The 18,919-nt window shown below is 43.9% G+C and overlaps 1 protein-coding gene across 4 annotated transcripts in view; it reads right to left on the bottom strand.

Moving 5' to 3' along the window:
* FLNB (filamin B) overlaps positions 1-18,919 on the bottom strand; it is a 71,066-nt gene that overhangs the window by 17,682 nt on the left and 34,465 nt on the right. For 3 of the 4 annotated variants that reach the window (XM_066195638.1, XM_066195635.1, XM_066195637.1), the window contains exons 10-29: positions 17,787-17,913; positions 17,109-17,245; positions 16,541-16,734; positions 16,109-16,222; positions 15,457-15,600; positions 14,993-15,116; positions 14,580-14,740; positions 13,964-14,054; positions 13,555-13,724; positions 11,417-11,534; positions 10,441-10,703; positions 9,227-9,824; positions 8,835-9,008; positions 8,299-8,461; positions 7,759-7,919; positions 6,912-7,079; positions 5,271-5,394; positions 4,845-5,001; positions 3,078-3,267; positions 1,009-1,256 (exon numbers count right to left, since the gene is read on the bottom strand). In XM_066195638.1, the coding sequence (XP_066051735.1) occupies positions 1,009-1,256; positions 3,078-3,267; positions 4,845-5,001; positions 5,271-5,394; positions 6,912-7,079; positions 7,759-7,919; positions 8,299-8,461; positions 8,835-9,008; positions 9,227-9,824; positions 10,441-10,703; positions 11,417-11,534; positions 13,555-13,724; positions 13,964-14,054; positions 14,580-14,740; positions 14,993-15,116; positions 15,457-15,600; positions 16,109-16,222; positions 16,541-16,734; positions 17,109-17,245; positions 17,787-17,913 (3,626 nt within the window). Of the gene's footprint in view, positions 1-1,008; positions 1,257-3,077; positions 3,268-4,844; positions 5,002-5,270; positions 5,395-6,208; positions 6,299-6,911; positions 7,080-7,758; positions 7,920-8,298; positions 8,462-8,834; positions 9,009-9,226; positions 9,825-10,440; positions 10,704-11,416; positions 11,535-13,554; positions 13,725-13,963; positions 14,055-14,579; positions 14,741-14,992; positions 15,117-15,456; positions 15,601-16,108; positions 16,223-16,540; positions 16,735-17,108; positions 17,246-17,786; positions 17,914-18,919 lie in introns of all 4 variants that reach the window. The other variant, XM_066195639.1, reaches the window with a different exon arrangement.

The raw sequence follows: 18,919 nt of genomic DNA, 5'->3' as shown, positions 1-18,919 counted from the left end.
CCTAATGAGATAACCCACTGGAAATTTCTGCATGGATGGACTCCACTAAGAAAACCAATGCAAAACAGAAATGCTGCGGTTTCAGTGTTCTCTGTCCCCAGCTGAGACACCCAAATCAAACACATACTGTATCAATCAGCTAGGAAGTGGGAATTTTGACCGGCCAGTATAGGCTCCCTGACCTCGAGAGGCATTTCTTGTGATGAACCTTGAGCAGCAACCAAGGGAGTCATTTCTCTCAAGGAAATCTTCGGACACCCATAGCAATCTGCCAGGATGACAGGTAGGAAGAGCCTGAGCTGCTGGCCCCAGAGTACAAGTACAATCCTGTGATTTCGGGGACTGAGATGCATCAGAGGATGCTTTGGCTGAGATTACAAAACCAGGAATTGTTTTGCCAACACAGAGAGATGTTCTTCACAAGAAGGGCTTCTGTGAACCCTGAGAGGCACCTAGTCTGCTTCTCAGGGGGCTGGGGTATTGTTTGCTAAATGTGAAAAACTGCATGTTAGAAGGAAGATAATTAGAAGGAGGGGGAATTTGGCTGTAACAGTTTAACTAGCACTTAAAAATCATTTTAAAGTGTGAGCTAACAGTCCGCTTCCCTGGGATCTGTCAGCAGACTGTTCCTTATTTTGGGATCAACTTAATAAAAAGTTAGAGAGAAGGCAGAGCACTGTATCTGACAATGGCCAACATAATTAGTTGTACAAGCTGATTACAACCACCTTTACATCATTTAGAAAAATAACTACACGGTCAAAAACTGAAAAATACATTTCTTCAGAAAAGGCAAGTCTGATCATCATCCTCTGATGGTTTCTATCCCACTTCACTTAACTGAATTGCCTGCTCAAAACAAGCTCTGCAAGGAACAAGGATTCATGAGCTCCTGCTAGCCTAATAAATATCTGAACAAACATTTACACATAGAGTTAACCTATTGCTAAATAAAACATCGCAGCAGTAATCTGAGTGGGAGGTACTTCTGGAGCAGAAATGGCTTACCATGACAGTGAAAGGACTGTTGGGAATGTCCACCCCACCAAAGCGGACATAAATCACATAGGTTCCTGGTTTGGCAGCAGTGTAGAAGATATCGTAAGTCCCATCCTCATTTTCAACAACATCTGCTTCAGCTTCTGTCCCATCTGGCGTGAGGACGGTGCACGTCACTTTTCCCTTCCCTGCTGATTTGGCATCTACCACAAAACCAACCTCCTCACCAGTCTTCACAGTGGGTGCAATTCCAGGACCTAGAAGGCAATTTTCATTACAGGTGTTCACAGGACTGTTTTCCCAGGCAGACCACCTGTGAGGTGCCTGGGGAGCATTGCACCAAGACACTGGTCTCAGGGGGCCACAGATGTGGTTTTGGGAGCACATGTACAACAAGGGACATTTGTAAAATTGGTCAGGACAGTGGTATGCAAGAGTTGGCTACCAGTTCTCCTTCTCCTCTGCAATCAGAAGCTGGATGGGAACAGAGAGGAAAAAAGCTAAGTTTGAAGAAAGCAATGCCTTAACCCATACTCTTATCATCCTACTCCTTTATGCAGAGCCAAAGGCACTTCTGCCAGCAACTTGGCTGCACTGCTTTAATGTAAACCTCCCTCTGTAGGCAGCAATAAAAGGGCACAGTAGCAGCCATGGCCACATTTCCTCCACCATTATCCACAAGTGATTTTCCACTGTTCTACCACACATCCCAAAAAAAGAACATCATGCAACAATGCCAAAATTGTAGCAATCAGATCTAGCTTGAAGAACACTGTGTTTAAATGAGAACTATTATGTCTTATTTGCAGTGGTACATATTGAATACTCCTGCTTCTGCTTGTTACCAGGTAAATGGCTCATTTTCAAGTGGCAACAAACCTGCTGATTTAATACCTTGGCAGTATTCCAGCACTTATTCCTACAGTGATTGTATTTCAGCTTTACAGCATTGAACCAGAAGCACTTCTTGGAAATGGGAAATTTTAGCTGGCATCTGGCAGTAATTTCCATCTCAGTTATTTTGAATAGTTAGTGACTTGAGTTACTTGGAAGAGTATCAGATTTACCCATTAAGGCATCTTTTAAACAAATTTTGAGGCAAAGAGGATATCTCTTTTTTTTTTCCATTGTGTCAGGAATGTATTTCTGTTTAAAATAACTTGAAAGCAGCCAGATCCTGGACAGGCCTCAGGTGTACTATAACTGCACAATGCCCAAGTCCAGCACAATGCCCACACACTCTCACAGGTCTACAACAACAGATTAGGTTTCCCTGTTCAATTTGGCCTTGCCAACTTTATTTAGTTATTCTACAATCAAGGGACTTAATGTTCAGTGGTATTCTTGTAACTAGCTTCTGTCACTTCTGCTCCCTGTCACAGCCTCCTGGGAAGTGGGAGCATGCCATGGTGACCAGCCCAAAGCCATGTGATGAACACCCATCCTAAAAATCTGTGTGCTCCTACAGCAAAAAATCTGTGGAGTCCTCTACACCAAAGCAATGATGTTTTGAGATATAGTAATATCTTATCTTTAGGTTCTCTCCTTCCCAAAAGCCTGTTCAGAAACAGGCCAATCTTGACCAGACAGAAAAGCAGCAGAAATCTCTACTAATAACATCCAGCCTAAATAGGCTTTGCTAATATAGATGCACATGACCAGCTATTTACATCCTCAGAATTAATTCTGTTGTAGCTTGCAATGAAAAGCTTCTCACAATGCTCACTGTGCAAGGAGCGTAATGCAGTGGACACACCACATGTGTTATTTTTAAATCAGCCTCACTGAAGTTCTCAGCTAGATTTATTGATGCCAAAATAAGCATCAGATAGTTTCATCTGGCTGTTTATAACAGCCCAGGCAGTCTGACAGATTTTGCTAGAGGCTGCAAGAGATCCCTGCTCACCCTGTCACAGGGTGGACACTTCTTCATCTTTAGGAATACCCCTTCTGTAAGAGCAGCCAGACTACACAAGTCTCAAGCATGTCTTCTACACTCATCACATCCACTGTACCATGCTCAGAAGGCAGCTTTACACCAGAACAAACAACAGCAAAGAGAGGAGTCCAACACTCACCTGTGGCCAAACACTTGCTGGCATCCCCAGCTGGAGATGCCCGGATCCGATAGGGAGAGGCCGGGATATCATCTCCACCATACTTAACGCCAATCGTATAGCGGCCTGTTTTGTCAGGGACGTAGGTGACCGTGTAAGTGCCATCCTTGTTGTCATGAATGTCCACTCTCTTGGGTTTGCCCTCTTGGTCCTGAGGAATGCAAACCAGAAGATTTAAGCACTATGAAGGTTTTGAATTTCCTTAGTTGGGCATCAAATCTGTTCACAACCATACTTAGGTGGTCTCAAGCAGACACAGAACTGCAGCTTTTTGAAGTTTAAAGATATTTTGCTCAAAGACTAGTAACAAAAATAGAGTATTAGGAGCAGAAAGGTATCAGACCACTATAAAATAATCAGTGCTATCATTAACTACTCTTTGGTCAATACGAGAATGCTTATAAGAGCAGCAAGCCATTTTAGTGAACTTTATATTAATTGTAAGAAGTTCAGGCTTCACTGTCATACTGCTGTAGGAATGAAGAACACTTCCCAAGTCCCTTAGGCAGAAATGGGCAGTCACACTGTGCAGCTCTGTCCTGAGAAAGCAGTAGGTAGCCTTGGGCAGCTGCTCCCTGAAAGGTCTGAGGGCAGGGGGAAGCATTACTGGAGTCTGCTGTCATCCCTCCTGCATGAGGCATCCAGCTTCTGGCATGCTGCAAAGTCGACAGCTAAAAGCAGGTCTATCCAGCCCCTTCAACTACCATTTCTCATCAGCTGCAAAGCACAAAGCATTTTAGAAAGTCTTCCAAGCCTGCTTACAGGGAATCACATGTTGACTCCATTTTGTATTTTATGACTAAACACTGCCTGGGGTGCAATATAAGCTGCAAAGAACTTGAGATTTTAGGTACAGCACGAAAGAGCTTACTTCTTTCAGGAAGGCTTGTGAAACATTTGACATCCAAGAGCTCAGAATAAGAAGCAAACAAATGCTGCCAGAAGGATCACCTATGCACTTCTACCATACAAGACTTGTGGAACTTGATCTTCAAAGCCTCAGCCAGGCTGGGAGCTCTGATAAGCACTTTGGATCCTTTAAGAGCACACCTGCAAGCCAGAATTAATGGCAACTGCTTTGGTGCACCTGAGGAGGCATTAAGACACAACTGGAGCAAGAATGCAGAAGGGCAAGTACAACCAGGCATACCATGACCTAGGCATGCCAGAGCTCAGCTATGTGCTTTATGGTCCACTGTCCAGACACCTTTTTGCTGAGGCCACAGTTCAGGCACCAGAAACTTCAGAAAGAGTAGTAACAAAGATAAATCAAAACATTCCTACAGTATCTCCTTAAGCAGCTTATGACTTCGGGCAACCTTGAAGGACACATGTGTGGTAACTTATCATAACGTGATGCTCAGAGTGCTCATTATCTCATGGCCTTGCTGAACACTGCTAGAAGGCTGCCTCCATTTCAAATGCCAGTATTTTCATAATCTCAAAAGAAATTACTTATCTCATTTTGCACATTTGCAGAGTATAAGGTTAGGCAAGTGCCAAACAGCATTTCTGATGACTTTAAGACAGAAGTTTCACAGAAGCACTCTCAAGAGCTTCACAAATTCAGAGTGCAAGACTTTTCTGTACCAGTCCTTAGGATCCAGTCAGCAGCCCAGTCTCCAGGACACTGGGTATGTTAGGATAAAGCTGTGGCCACTTCTGAAAGGAGAGACTCATGCCCACCTAGAAAACATGTTTCCTGTCCTGTTTGGTTTTGTTACTTACCGTGATCTGTACAGCCAGAAGTCCCTGCCCAGCATCCTTAGCATCCACAGCGAACTCCACAGGCAGGCTGGCTAGAATGCCATAGGAACTGAGCCCTGGTCCACTCGCCGTCACTTTACTGGCATCGTACGTAGGAAGCACCTTCACCTTGAAGGGACTTAAAGAGCAACCCATTATTTCCCCTCCTCCCAAATCAATGGCTGATAGTTGCTGCAGTATACGCTGAGGTATGTGTTGATACAGCCCCCTTAACACTGTCTGCTGCTGGTGCAGTGGGCTCAAAACACCACTGAACCCTGAAGTTGTGCAAGGAGCTGCACTGGTTAACAGTAGAAGGGACCACAGCCAGTCCTTAAATGGTGCTCATAGGAGCACATATTGGACTGTTAAATCTTCAGTTCTCCAAAGTTTCTCTTATCACCTTACCTTCGAGGAATCTCTTCATCAGCATATTTGACAGTGATCATGTAGGGTCCCTCCTGCATAGGGGTGTACACCACTGTGTGGGTGCCATCTCCATTGTCTACCACATTAACAGGTCCCACAACTCCTAAAAAGGCAACATATGATTTTTCTCAGCTTTCCTATTAAAAGACAGTAATTTGCTGCACAAAGCTACAAGATGCACTTCTCATTTACAGCTGGCAACAAATTTAATATTTTTTTTTTTAAATGAAAGCAACAAGCATGGATCAATGATCAGTTTCCCTTATTTTGTATTCAAAGCCATTGACTTGAGGTAGACTTTTTATCCACTGCTCTCTGGGCTCCCATCTTCTTGCTGTAAACAAAAGCTAACATGAAAATACTGGAGAAAGATCTGCCTTTCAGGACAGTTCAGGTCAAGAGCAATTGCTAAAAGTGCATTGAAGATCTTTCAAGACAGAAAATGAGTAATGCTTGTAAATTGTCTGAACTGTCATTTACAAGATTACTTATTATTACTGGGATTCACTGCACAGAACTGAGCCCTAAAGCCAGCTGGTGTGTAGCATTCACCAGCTGAGTCTTTCACAATCACGTGTTTAGAAAGGCAGGCTTGCTGCCTAGGCAGGAACACCATGCAAGTTGCCAAAGACCTAAGAAAGCAGGATCAATTATTTCAATTTGCATTAAGCTAAATCTACAACAGATTATGTGAGATATCAGTTCAGATCAACACACAAAGCAGACTACAATTACAAGTAGGCTTTAAAACACAGAAAGGATTAGTAGCAGAGCAAGCACAAAAGAAATGTATATAGTTGCCATGCACAGCCTAAAAGCAACACCGTTGGTTCCCACTCCCTCCAGCAGATGATTCTTGCTGTTGCCAACCAGATTTCCAAGAACCAAAACTGCCAGTAGTTAGTGAGAGTTCAAACCTGTCTCAGTGCCACCCTGTGGACCACCTTTAAAGAAATCTGAAATTGCTTTCAATGGGGAACGCCATCCCTGGGAATCCATCTCATCTGCTAGAATTAAAGAAGTGTTACCTGCAGGGCACATGAACAGCAAGACCTGACACTCCAGTGGGGAGGCAGCTCTCACCTTCTAGCAAGGTCGAGACTTGCAGCCAACAGGTACTCACTGTCAAGATCCTGTGTCACTGAGACACAGCTTTCTAGGTTAATGCAAACACCATAAATGCTATCACTCGAGGGTCTTGTTGCTCTCTAGGGACCACTGCACAGTTTCACCATGATTCAGAGACTCCTGCAATCCACTGACACAGGTTTCCCAGGTCACTGTTCATATGTTAGACTTTGGATATACTTATTGATACCTAAAACTTAACACAATTGTTCACCAGTGATGGTTACTCACATCACTTCTCCCAGCCTTGAAGATTAGGTGATTAGGCTAAAGCCATCAAAGACACTGGCCACAGCAGCACTACCTAGGACACAGCTCTCCTTTCACAGCTTGACACGTGGGTCAGCTGCCAAGGGGCACTTGACAGATAAACAAGACCAGAGGGAAATGCTCATTCAAGTGGTATTACCACCTTTGCAAGCAGGGCCAGGACCATGTTACCTGCCCAAATGGAAATATGGGCACAGCCAGATGGAATACTTTGGTTCTTACCTCTGGGACCTGTCACCACCACTTCAAGAGGTGCTATTCCTGCCTTGCTGGTGTCTACAGTGAAGGACTGGGGGATTTTGGCTCGAACAGCTGTACCCAGACCAGGTCCTGCTATCTTCACCTTGCTGGGATCCACAACATCCTTCACAGGAACCTTGAAAGGACTACCTGGAAGTTGACATAGTAAGTGTTAAACACAACAAGGTTAACAGTTACAGAGAACAAAAGGTCTTTTTTCTCTACTTTTCCTTAGGCATTTTTATTACTATCCTTCTGGTGCCGGCAGGAATGACAACCCCACAGACTCCACAGTATCCCTCTACTTCTGCAAACACCAGAAATGTAATGATGGTGCTTCTACATTTTCACAGAATTGTTGACAACAATTCTGTTGTGACCTGTCTGCCTCTCATACCTCAGGAAAAGAAACTAAACATGAAAGAAACCGGAAGTGTGAATGAAGTATCATGGAGGCAACATATTTCCTTATATCTTACTAAGTTCAGTATGACAACAAAGAGAATGGGAACAACAGGAAACATCCCCTCTTACTGCAGAACAGGATCTTTAATGCATCCACATACCAATTTTCATGACCCAAAGTATTACACACCACTTGTGCACAGTATCAGTTATTTGTCAAGGGTTAGTGCCCTTTTTCCTGCCCCACTCATCTGTACCCATCTGAGCAAATGCCACTGCCTCTTCTGCCTGAGGTCTGAAGAAAAGCAGAAAGCCAAAATCACATCAACATCCCACAGCACAAGGAGATGCAGCCAACTGAGAACTCTGAGTCCATAGTTTGACTTCTCCCCTCTTCTGAAAGCCACTGAGCAAGAGCTCTTACCAGGAATATGCTCTCCCCCATACGTGATGTTAACATCGTACTCTCCTGGAACATAAGGAACATATTCGGCACTGCAACTCCCATCTTTGTTATCTTTACAGCTAATTTTAGATTCTGAAGGTCCTTCAACAGTTATTCCAAGGCCACCAATTCCTGCCCCCCTGCAAGACAGAAACACACATTGTTAGAATCACCTGCTTCTAAAGCAGCTTTGTAGCCTTCACATGCTCTGGCTGCATTTTCATCCTTTTTGGAAATGTGGTTCCTGACTTCCAATGTTCAGTCTCCAGCATGTGCTGGCATGCTGAAAGCTGTTCAGAACTACCTCACTCAAATTTTCCTAGAATTTTCTTCTCAGGAACTATCAATCCCTAATGTCAAAGGTCTGCAGAGTAGATGAGTAGACACAGTCATCAGCTGGACACAGCTTGGCCTTTTTATAAATATTTGTTCTGAGTTTAGCATCCTGCATTGCATACATTGTTACACTCCTCCCCGCCTCAGATATCCATCCCTTCAAGATCAAACAAGCCCAGTCACCTGGTGACAACCGAAAAGGCATTTGGCTGATTTGTGAAAGCTTCTGTAAGTCCAGGTCCTTGTGCCTTCACACGTGATGGATGGCAGCCCTCTGCAACATTCACTCTGAAGGGACTATTTGGCACAGGCACACCATCATATGTCACACTGACTGTGTGTGGACCTGTTAAGAAGAGGGAAACGTTTCCTGAATTCCCTAAATATGTTCATCACTTAAAGTAATTCTGCAAGATGCAACAGACTTAAATGTCAGTATACGGGTAAGAGTTTCCTCTTGCATTTCACAAGATTTCACTAGTGTTTTGTAACTGAGATTCCATCTACACACTGTTCTTCTAAAGACAAGTTACCATAAAAGTCAGTTCTTCAACTTAAAATAAAGCTGCTTCCTGCAGAATTAGCTCCTCTACTGGCAGACTTCTTGCAAAGATGCCAGCAAGTTACTGGCAGACCTCAGGGGTTTGCCAAATGAAAGTGGCAGAAAAGCTGCTTGCTCTTGGTTTTCCCCTTTTAAGTAAAACAAGCCCTGAGGTTACCCTTTTCAAATGGAGTGTACTCCACTGAATATGTTCCATCAGCATTGTCTTGGATGAGACAGTCTGTGGGGGAGCCAGATGGGCTTGTGATTTGTGTCCTGATGTGGTCACCACCAGCCTTCGTTAGAGGTCGAGCATCCACAGTGAACTCAGTTGTAGCTTCTCGGAAAACATCTACAGGAAATGTTTTGAAGAGTCACTTCAAGAAGAGCATATATTCCAACAGCAAAACATTTGGTGAAGTAGCACGATAAACAACTTGTTTGGGAACATGAGACTCCTATCTGTCCAAGGATCACCATGGAAACATACAAGGCTTTTACAACTTTCAACGCTCAGAATAGTCAGAAAGAAATTCAAGTCTTACAAATTCTAGTAACAGTCAGTCTCACCTTTTCCTTCGACTCCTGGCCCAAACACTTTAACTCTGCTTGTGTCCACAGCTGGCTCCACTTTGACCCGCGCTGGGAATTTAGGCACTTGCTCTCCTCCGTATCTCATCTTGATTGTGTACATGCCAGCTGAGAGCGGCACGTAGGTAACAACATAGGTGCCATCTTTGTTATCATCAATCTGGACCTCGGCTTTGGAACCAGCATCTGACACCATGTCCACCCACAGGTCCCCGGGACCCGCTTCCGTGCAGTCGACATTCAGCAGCCCTGCCTCGCCCACTTTACCATGCTCCAGACCTGGGCCTGTGGCAACGACTTTAGAGACATCAAATGGCATTTCTATATCTGCCTTAAAGGGCGAACCAGGAATGTGAACTTCTTCAAAGAGGATGTTTACAAAATACTCTCCAGGCTTTGTAGGCAGGTAGGAGACAGAGCAGGTTCCATCACCGTTGTCCGAACATTCAATTTTAGCTTCGCATGGGCCTTCTACGGTCAAACCCAAACCTCCAGTTCCTGCCCCTTTGGTATCTATGGTAAATTGGGCTGGTTTTCCAACAAGGCCCCCTCGAAGACCTGGACCATGAGCTTTTACCTAAAAGAGAATATGCAGTTCAGCTAAACAGCCTTTTCCGTGTTATTGCCAGAAGACTTCCTAGTTAGACTTGTTTGTATGTGGAACTTGATCAGTAGGCTCTTAAAAAGACACAGAAGGCAGTGTCTCCTTTGCCACTCAGGCCATTTTTACTGTAAAGCTGGTACTTCTCCAAAGAGGTTTCTAGGCAAGGATATTTATAATCTCACCCTAGCTGTTTTTATACAGCCATGGGAAATAAAAGGTGGAAATGTTAAAATATTTGATGGCTGTACATGTTTTTCTTGAAATATATTTCCTTAGAAAAAAAGCATCTTAATACATCAGAGATGCTTATCAGGCAGACTTTGATTAAATTAGGAGCAATACTTAAATTTGCCACACTATGCAGGATGCTTGCCACATTTTTGATTAGTTCAACTTTCTTTTTTTTCAAATACAGTGTTACAGGAAAGAATTCTTCAAGTCAAGGAGGCGGCAAAAGCAGTTACTGAGCACTCTGAGTAAAGATGTTTGTGAGTATGTTTCGGCCAAGACCAAGCCAAGTCTCATGCAATAGCCCACTATTCAGTTTTCAGGTATCAGTTGCTGTTACAGCCCTATACTGTTCACTTACCTTGGAGGGGTCTGGAGGTAATGTGGCCTCCACAGTGTAGGGGCTCCCTGGGATTGGGTTGCCATCATAACTCACATCCACCACATACAATCCTTCTTCCCGTGGGATGTATTTTGCAGTGCTGCACTCTTTACCCAGAACTGGTTCCACCAGACATGGCACAGCTTTCCTCATAGGACTGGAAATATTAACCTCCAGTTTACCCTGCCCACCAGCTCCTTTGGTATCAATTAAAAATTCCTGATCCTTCCCTACTTCCACTCCTGAAAAAGACAAAACCCGTATTATGTTACTTACTTAACATTAGACAGCGGTCCAAGGAATCTTCCATGCTCATATCACTGAGGGAGCAGGTACTGGCAGAGCCCTGCCCAGTCTGCATTCCTCTGAAGGCAAAAAATCCCTCCCAAGCCAAACAAAAAACAAAAAAACAACCAAAACCAAATGCCTTGGTTAATTGACAGTACAAAGCTACAGGGGAAAACAAGTCTGTAAGGTGTGGTCTGACAGTATCAGAGGCTCATTTCAGGAAAGCAGCAATATTTCACAGCCTTAAGTTCTTCCACTTTTGGAAAACAAAAGGACAGTATGAATGACACTGTGCATTGTAATGGTTTGATACATTTGAACAGCCATCTAGCCCTCAGGGAAACAGATTTCATCAGTGAGTGCTCAGCCTGATGAAGCATCCAACTCAGTTCACCACAAAAGACCAAACCCCAAACACCTGTTTTCTCCACATTACTATGTAATCTTAGTAAGAAAGAAAAAAAGAACAGAAATCTAAATTGAAATTCAGTCCTCAAGAGGACCACCTAAACAAGTGTGGTCAAGTTATAAAGTTGGAGCTGGTTGATCCCCAGCTGTAGTAAGTTAAAAAGGAGATTGTTTTGCCTGCTCCTGCTCCAGCAGGACATGTTTGCTATCACCCAGACTCCAGGGACCCTTCAGAGGCTTCCAGCCCACAAGTACTTACTGTTTTCAAGTCCATTGATTTTAACTTTGCTTAGGTCTAGAGGAGCAGCAACAGCCACAGTGAAAGGGCTTTTAGGGATAGGATCACCACCGTAAGTTACCAAAACCTTCATAGGACCCTAGTTGGAGAATTTACATATTAGCTCAGTTCTTCACTTTGCACAGACACACCAACACCCAAGCAGTAAGTAACCACATCAACTCATCTATTTTATCTGGCCACAGCCAAACTTATTGGTTTACGGACACTAAAGCTCTCACACCACTGCAGCCCTTCAAAGTACTAAATGGTTTTTATTTAATACAGGAAGAGGAGAAAAGACAGTTCTTTCCAACATTTAATTAGAGTGTATTCAAGCTGCCTGGCAAAGTCTCCAGCTCAGGCTGGCTCCCACCCTCCCAGCGCTCAGACCCGACAGCTGAATGAATGTCCCACTGCTCCAGACCAGGTATCCCCTTCCACCATATGGAGACGCCAAAGCTAAGACTGCAAAGAGGCTGTGTTATTAGAGCATCTGAAATACCAGGGGTTTAAGCTCTACAAGTCAGAAAGATTAATGCTCTTGTGTATTTTGGCTGGAAAGCTGCACAGCCACGGCAAGCTCCAGCCCATGATGTGTGTTCCTTTTATTCTCTCCTACCACAGTCCATATTTTAGCTATATTCACTGTTTGCTTACTTTTCATTCTTGGCCAATTCTGCTCAAAAGTGAAATACTCATGGATGTTTCATGCAAGCTAGTGAATAGCTTCCATGATTATTTTTAGTTGTTTTTAGAAAACACACACACGGGTAGCTGTAGCAACACCACGAGATAGATAAGGCCAAACAAACAGCATTAAGCCAAAGCTGCTCTGTGATGTGACGCTGCCCCTCAGGAATTTAACTACCTACTCCATCCTTCCCCTGCTCTGAAGAGTCCACAGTCTCATTCATAAGCTACTCCTTAGGAACCTGAGAAGGACCGGGTCCAGGAAAGACCTATGTGCTCAAAGCATGGAGGGACAACAAGGCTACTCTAATTACTGAGCAGTCCACTTTCATCTCTTTTTAACCATTGGCCTCCTGCCATGGCAACCTGCGAGTATCTCCTGTAAGCCTACAGTTCTTCCATGACCCATGGTACTTCTCCAGATGGAAGACCGAAGTGGAAAACCTAGTCTGGACATCCTGGCTTGTTTCAACAGTGATTTTCAGGTGAAATACAGCAATCTGCTACTGCTCATGAATGCATGGAGTACAGAGGAGTGCTCCCATCTGCATACCAACCCTGATTAAACACGCCAAAGCTTCTCCAAACAGGCACACCAGCCACATCCTGATATCATGCAACTGCTTTATGGAAAAATGAATGCCAGCTTTATGGTGCTTCCAAGAATTCTGAACCAGCACTATGAGCTAAATAATACTGTAATCTTCCTTATCAGTTCACTTTTACATAGCTCTATTCAAGTAAGCTGGCACAGATGACCCAGTAGTGCATTTGGTTGCTCAGAACAAGAGGAGCAAAACACTTTTGTCTCAGCAACAGTGCGCCTAAGTCCTCAGAAATACGAGATTTGTGCATTGGGATGTTTAGTGGCCATTTACAAACGTACAAGTACATCATAAGGAGAAATACTTCTAGTTATTAGGAGCTTCCACTTTTAGCTCTTTAATGGTGTGCTAGAAAGGCAACAACTTCACCATTTGCCTACTACGAACTAGTGCAGCATCACCCAAACTCTTCTTTTTGTCCCTTTTGCACTCCAGCTCCTTTGAGACCAGCAGATTGCTGACAGGCAGAACACCACAACCCCAACTCTGCAGGACTGTGGCAGTAGTCAGCTCCATTGTGGAGTCTGGGAAGGTTTTCCACCTTTCTTCTTCAACTGGTAAGGTATGGAATGACTATGTGAGCTGTATTCTACTGCATCAGTATCTCTCTTTGCCACAGAAAATAAACCAGTGGCGAGCTACCAATAACTACACAAGAAAAACTGCATTACTGCTTTCCAACTCCCATTGTACTGCAGGTGTTAGGGATCCATGGGAACAGGACACCCTGGCAAGTTTTTTCTGCTTTTTCCTCTGCGCACAGGTACTAGGGAGGGAGGTCACTGCACTACAGCAACATGAGTTGTTCACTGTTGGACCTACCTGCTGTATCGGCGTGTACCTAATAGTGTGGGAATAGTCATAGTTGTCAATGATATCCAGATCCATCACTGCCTCTCCTGGCACTGAGCTGCTGAACTGCACATCCAGTGGTGCTTTTCCAGCTCCCTTGGTGAACACAGTGAAGTGTGTTGGCTTGCCACTTTCCACACCTGAAGAAAAATGTTAATTCTAATTTACACACAGCTCACACACAGAAACTCTTCTCAAGAAGCATTCAGTACCAATAAAGCCCAGTCAAGCAAAACGCCAAAGGAAAAGGCATTGTCTCCAACTGCCTGACACCCGACCCTGCTGCTGCATCCCAGCAATACTCAGCCAGGCTGTGACCATCCTGCAAACAGCTCCTCATGATCCAGTACTGGTCACACTACATGAACCCAGCTCTCACCAGTTTTGTTCAGCCCAGGTCCTTCAGCTTTCACTTTGCTGGCATCGTGCGAGGGATCCACTTTAACTCTGAATGGGCTGGCAGGAATTTCCTGCAACAGAAACACAACTCCAAAAATGACCAGGTCACTTAAACAGATAATAATTTTAAGATAATTCTGCTCTAATTCCTGCATCTTGAGTAAAATTTCACCTCATTTAAACATTGCCTTACTGAGTAGCATAATTCAAAGTAGAGGGTGAAGTTAACAGCTGGAAGTTTGTCTCTCTCTGTTTTTTATTTTTAAGGAAAACTTTTTTCCCCCTTATTTTCCTTGAAAAGTCACTTAGGTTTTTTTCCTTCAGAAGGCAGCCTTGCCCCACCAGGGAGACCACACTTATGCCAGTCCAACACATGACACAAAATTCAGTGTCCCCAACCACCTCCTCTCACTTGCATGCATTCAAGTATTGCAAAAGAAGTTTCCATTTTTAAGACTGTTATAGAAACAGTGACCAAACAAAGTGCATGTGAGCTGACGTGGAAAGAGCCAGTGGTGAACTGGCAAATGCATGGTGATCAAAGAACAGATAAACAGATTATCGAAACATCAGGATGCAAAATGAAGATTACAAACCTCTCCTGCAAAAAGCACTTTAATAGTGTAGCGCCCGGCAGCAGGTGGTGAGTATTTCACTGTGAATGTATCATTAGCATTGTGGATGATGTCAAAATCTATGTCCTCTTCCTCACTGCTGACGACACGAGCATCACACTTAATTCCAACACTGACATCACCTAGGAAAAGCAAGTGGAGGTTTTGCTACTGGACAGCATAGACATTGCCAGCCAAACAGCCAGACCATTCCCATTTCTAGCTGTCTGAGCCACCATGTTAACTAACGTAACAGATCCAATCACAATTCACTGCAGTGTTCTGCCCCCAAGGTTTTTGCATTAAATAAGGAAAACCAGCACAGAACAGTACATAATCCCATCCTTGCATGACCTGTGATTCTGATACCACAGAACAGCCCAGCCTGCTTTTACCTTCTCCTGCATCCGTGCAGTCCACCGTGAAGTGGGTCGGCTCACTTGCTTTCAGGCCAGTTCTCTCTACGCCAGGTCCAAACACTTTGACTTTCTGAGGATGACTCCCTTGACCTATAAGGACCTACACAAATTCACAAGGGTCAAAATCACACACCTCTGTCACACTTGAGATCACAGCCAAATCAGAGCATTGCTTGGAGAGGAGCTATGGGATAACAGATGCAAATGAATGGCCACAAATCTCCCAGGCTGCAGGTGGGCTGATAGGAAACCACCATGTGAGCTTGTAAAAACAGAAATATTTATACAAATGGCTAGATTTCTAAAAATAAACGGAGCAGAAGGGCACATATCCTTGAAGTTCACAGAAGGGTTTTATCATCCTAGTTGTACTAACAAGTAGTTGTGAGCACCAATGTCCTATTTGGCTAGAACTAAGAACTATTCATCTCTGTACTTACCCTAAATGGGCTATTGGGCACATTGGCTCCTCCCCAGACAACGGAAATTGTATGTTTGATTGGCTTAACTGGCACATAGGAGCAGGCAAACACACCATCAGACTTGCTCTTTATCTGGATATCTATAGGGTTTCCTTCTGCATCCTAAAAAGCAGTAATACAAGCAGAAGGTTAAGGTACTTCAAAAATGTTTGTACAGTTTGAACAGCCCAAGACTGTTCCAAAATGTGTCAGGTTTTTTTTTCTTCCAGAATTACAGCTCAGAAGTACTGAAGAAACATGCAATTTACACTCCTGTAAGTCTTCCTCAACTAACACTTGCTCACTCATACACCATCCTACAAGACACAGAAAATTCACAGGCTCAGAGACACTTCAGTGCTTCCAAATGACAACTCAAGGAAATTACACCTTGCTTTGCTGAAGAGACTCCAAGTAAGGAAGCAAAACCATGAACTTCATACATTTCAGAGCAGTCACTTTGTCTTCAGTTGTTGCCTGACTACATTACACAGATCAAAGCACAGAGCTTTGACTGAATTACACATGCCCAGAATTAAGTGGTGTGTGAGTAGAAATACTTAAGGCATTTTTCTAAACAATATTAAAGCCCTTTTGCTGCAGTTTCACACAGCTGCCTTTGGGTTTTTACCTGTGCATACATCTTCAGAGGTGCTTTCCCAGCATCCTTGGTTTCAACTGTGAACTCAGCAGGATTGTTCACTATACAGCCAGTCCTCTCCAAGCCTGGGCCATAAGCCTTCACCTAAAAGGGCACCTCAAGAGTGTTAGTTTGCAGTTCAGAAAGAGAAACAAAACTAAGTGATTTATGTATGAAGACTTGCCCCCTCCACAAACCCCATGAAGCATGCAATATTTCTTCAGCAAGTTTTCATTACATTAATCAAAACCACAGCAGTGTTATTAGAAAAAGCCAAGGAATATCTGGCTGGGTAATACCTTGGCAAATTCAGAGCTTCAAGCAGAGGCAGCTTAAGAGTCTGCTACCAGAATCCTTTAGAAACATCTCTACTGTAGTTACATCAAAGACATGCTATGCCATGGGTGAACTCCTATGCCTCACCTTATCTGCATTGAAGTCTCCTGAGGCTGGTCGAATGAAGGCCATGTAAGGGCTGTCTTTTATGTCCTCATCATCGCACATGATGTGCACAGCATATTCACCAGGCTCTTTGGGCCAATACTTCACATCACATGAGCCATCATTCTTGTCATCACACTCAATTTTAGCCTGAGAAGGGCCTTCTATTGCAAAGCCTGAAAAAGGAACAAGTAGGTTCCTCATATTAGGTTTGTGGTGGCTGCTAATTTAACACCACTTCCACAAATAGTTTTTTGTTAGCCATAACCACGCCTGATCTCTCTGTCACCCTTCCGCAACACAGGGGATAAGCCATCTTCAATCACTCCGTTCTGGATCTCATCCCACAAACCCACAGACTAACACTCTCCATCACATACACTCCTGTCTCTACGACTTGCCTTTGATACTCTGATAGATGTTTGTATCTAGACCACAACGCCTTACAGACATGGTTTTTTTACTGTTGGGAAACCTATTATTTCTCATGAGTTTGCTGCTAGCATTGCAAGATACAAGTATTTCAGGGAAACTAAGTCAAGTAACATACCAAGAGAGCCAACTTCTGTGCCAATGGACTCGACCACGAAGTCAGCTGACTTGCCCACCACTCCCTCATGCAGTCCTGGCCCCCAGGCTCGCACTTTCTGAGGACCTGCTTCATGACCCACCTGAACTTCAAAGGGGCTACCAGAGAAAAACAAAGCATGGTATTAGAAATGGGGACAAATACAGCATCTATGTTTTCCCCCAGGCATTTTAATGGGTCTTTACATTGGATTTTCCAAATTAATAGATGCTATCATGTGGTGGCACAGTGCCCAGCAGCGTCTTTCTAGCAAAGAGGTCATCCAACCCATCACATGCTTACATCTTCCACCACAAATCCTGAGTGTCAAATACTTGCTCTGCTTGCTATAGCTGTGGACACTGAAATAATAGATCCCTTCAAAATCTTACAGCAAAGTCCAAGCTGCATGATCCACCACGTTTTATGAGGTTTTTAATTCATGATTTTGCGTCAGAAAGACTAATGCCAATCACCCTTCAGAGCTTTGTCAAGCCACTGCAGCCTGAAAACAGGCTGTTAAAAATAAAACATCATAACAATTTGCCACTAAATTGTCTCTCCAGGGCTTCTTCAGAGGTCCCCATTGCTTTAAAAGCCCACCAACTATGCAACCCACTGAAGGACACAAAAATGCCCAAGAAGCCACTTTTGACTCACCTTTTTGGGATGTTTTGCCCACCCCACGTAATTGTGACAACGTACTTCCCTGGTGTGGCTGGGTAATATTCAAATGCATATATACCATCCATAAAGCCTTTTTGTTTCACCAACTCCTCCAAGCCCTCTGTTGAAAGATCAGTTCAGTGTTGAACTTAACAGTTTCCATCCTGCTTTCAATTACTCAGACAAGTTCATGCTTTCTAGTATTTATTTTAGCTTGCAAGAATAAATTTCTTCCACCAGAAAAAAAAAGGTCAGGTTATAAGGGACACTAGTTCTAGCTGCCCTCTAGGACAAAGGCAGAAAACACTTCCAGAAGAAATACAGAAGAAAGTATTTTAAGTTACCAGACTTAGTAAGTTCCCTTGTGTTTTATTTTCTTAGTCTGCAGTATGATGCGTGTCATATGTTAAAACAAAAAAGCTTAACGTTTGTCAGACTTTGTAACCACAAGCATGCAGGGAATGCCTACTTTTCATTTTCTGCAAGATGAAGAATTTCGGAAGAAAAGCTTAATACGCTAGAATTTACATTGATACGTCTGTTGCTTTTTTCCCCCTGGCCTCATGAAGCCACACAGTCAGCGCTCTGTGTGTGTGGAGGAGGTGAGGGCAATACAATGCACCTTTGAGTGCCGCCCCAGGCAGGGGGAGGTGGCAGGCTCAGAGTACCACACAGGGACTGCTGCTGGCAGCCACATGAGCCAGCGGCCCCTGTGCTCCCATCCTCCCAGGCAGAGGGCCACATCCAGAGCTCAGGACCAAGGGACCTGGGGATGGATCCTCACAGATGGTCTCTGTCAGCCTATGCGTTCCTTTCCTCCTCTGCTTGTGTGCCCAAGCAGCTAGTGCCCCCAAAACACTGCCTCTGAGCCATTCCCAGCTTTATGAGAGCAGGATTTCCATAGTGCCAGAGATCCTGGCGTGTGACTTGCTTCCCCAGATTGGATGAAGATGCAATGTGTACCCATAAAGTTTGGAGGCCACAGCAGGCAGATGCATGGCTTTCCTCAGTTTTGCTAACTGATGCATTGAAATGGAAAGAACTAAAACCAGATATAATCTTACTCAGCCCTGAAGATCAAAACCTCCCCAACAGACACAAAGAACCAATAAACCCTTCTGAAATCT

The sequence above is a fragment of the Chamaea fasciata genome, unplaced genomic scaffold (assembly GCF_029207755.1).
Source record: "Chamaea fasciata isolate MVZ Bird 193981 ecotype frontalis unplaced genomic scaffold, bChaFas1.0.hap1 SCAF_13, whole genome shotgun sequence".
NCBI lineage: Eukaryota > Metazoa > Chordata > Aves > Passeriformes > Sylviidae > Chamaea > Chamaea fasciata.
This window is presented reverse-complemented; position numbering and strand designations above follow the sequence as displayed.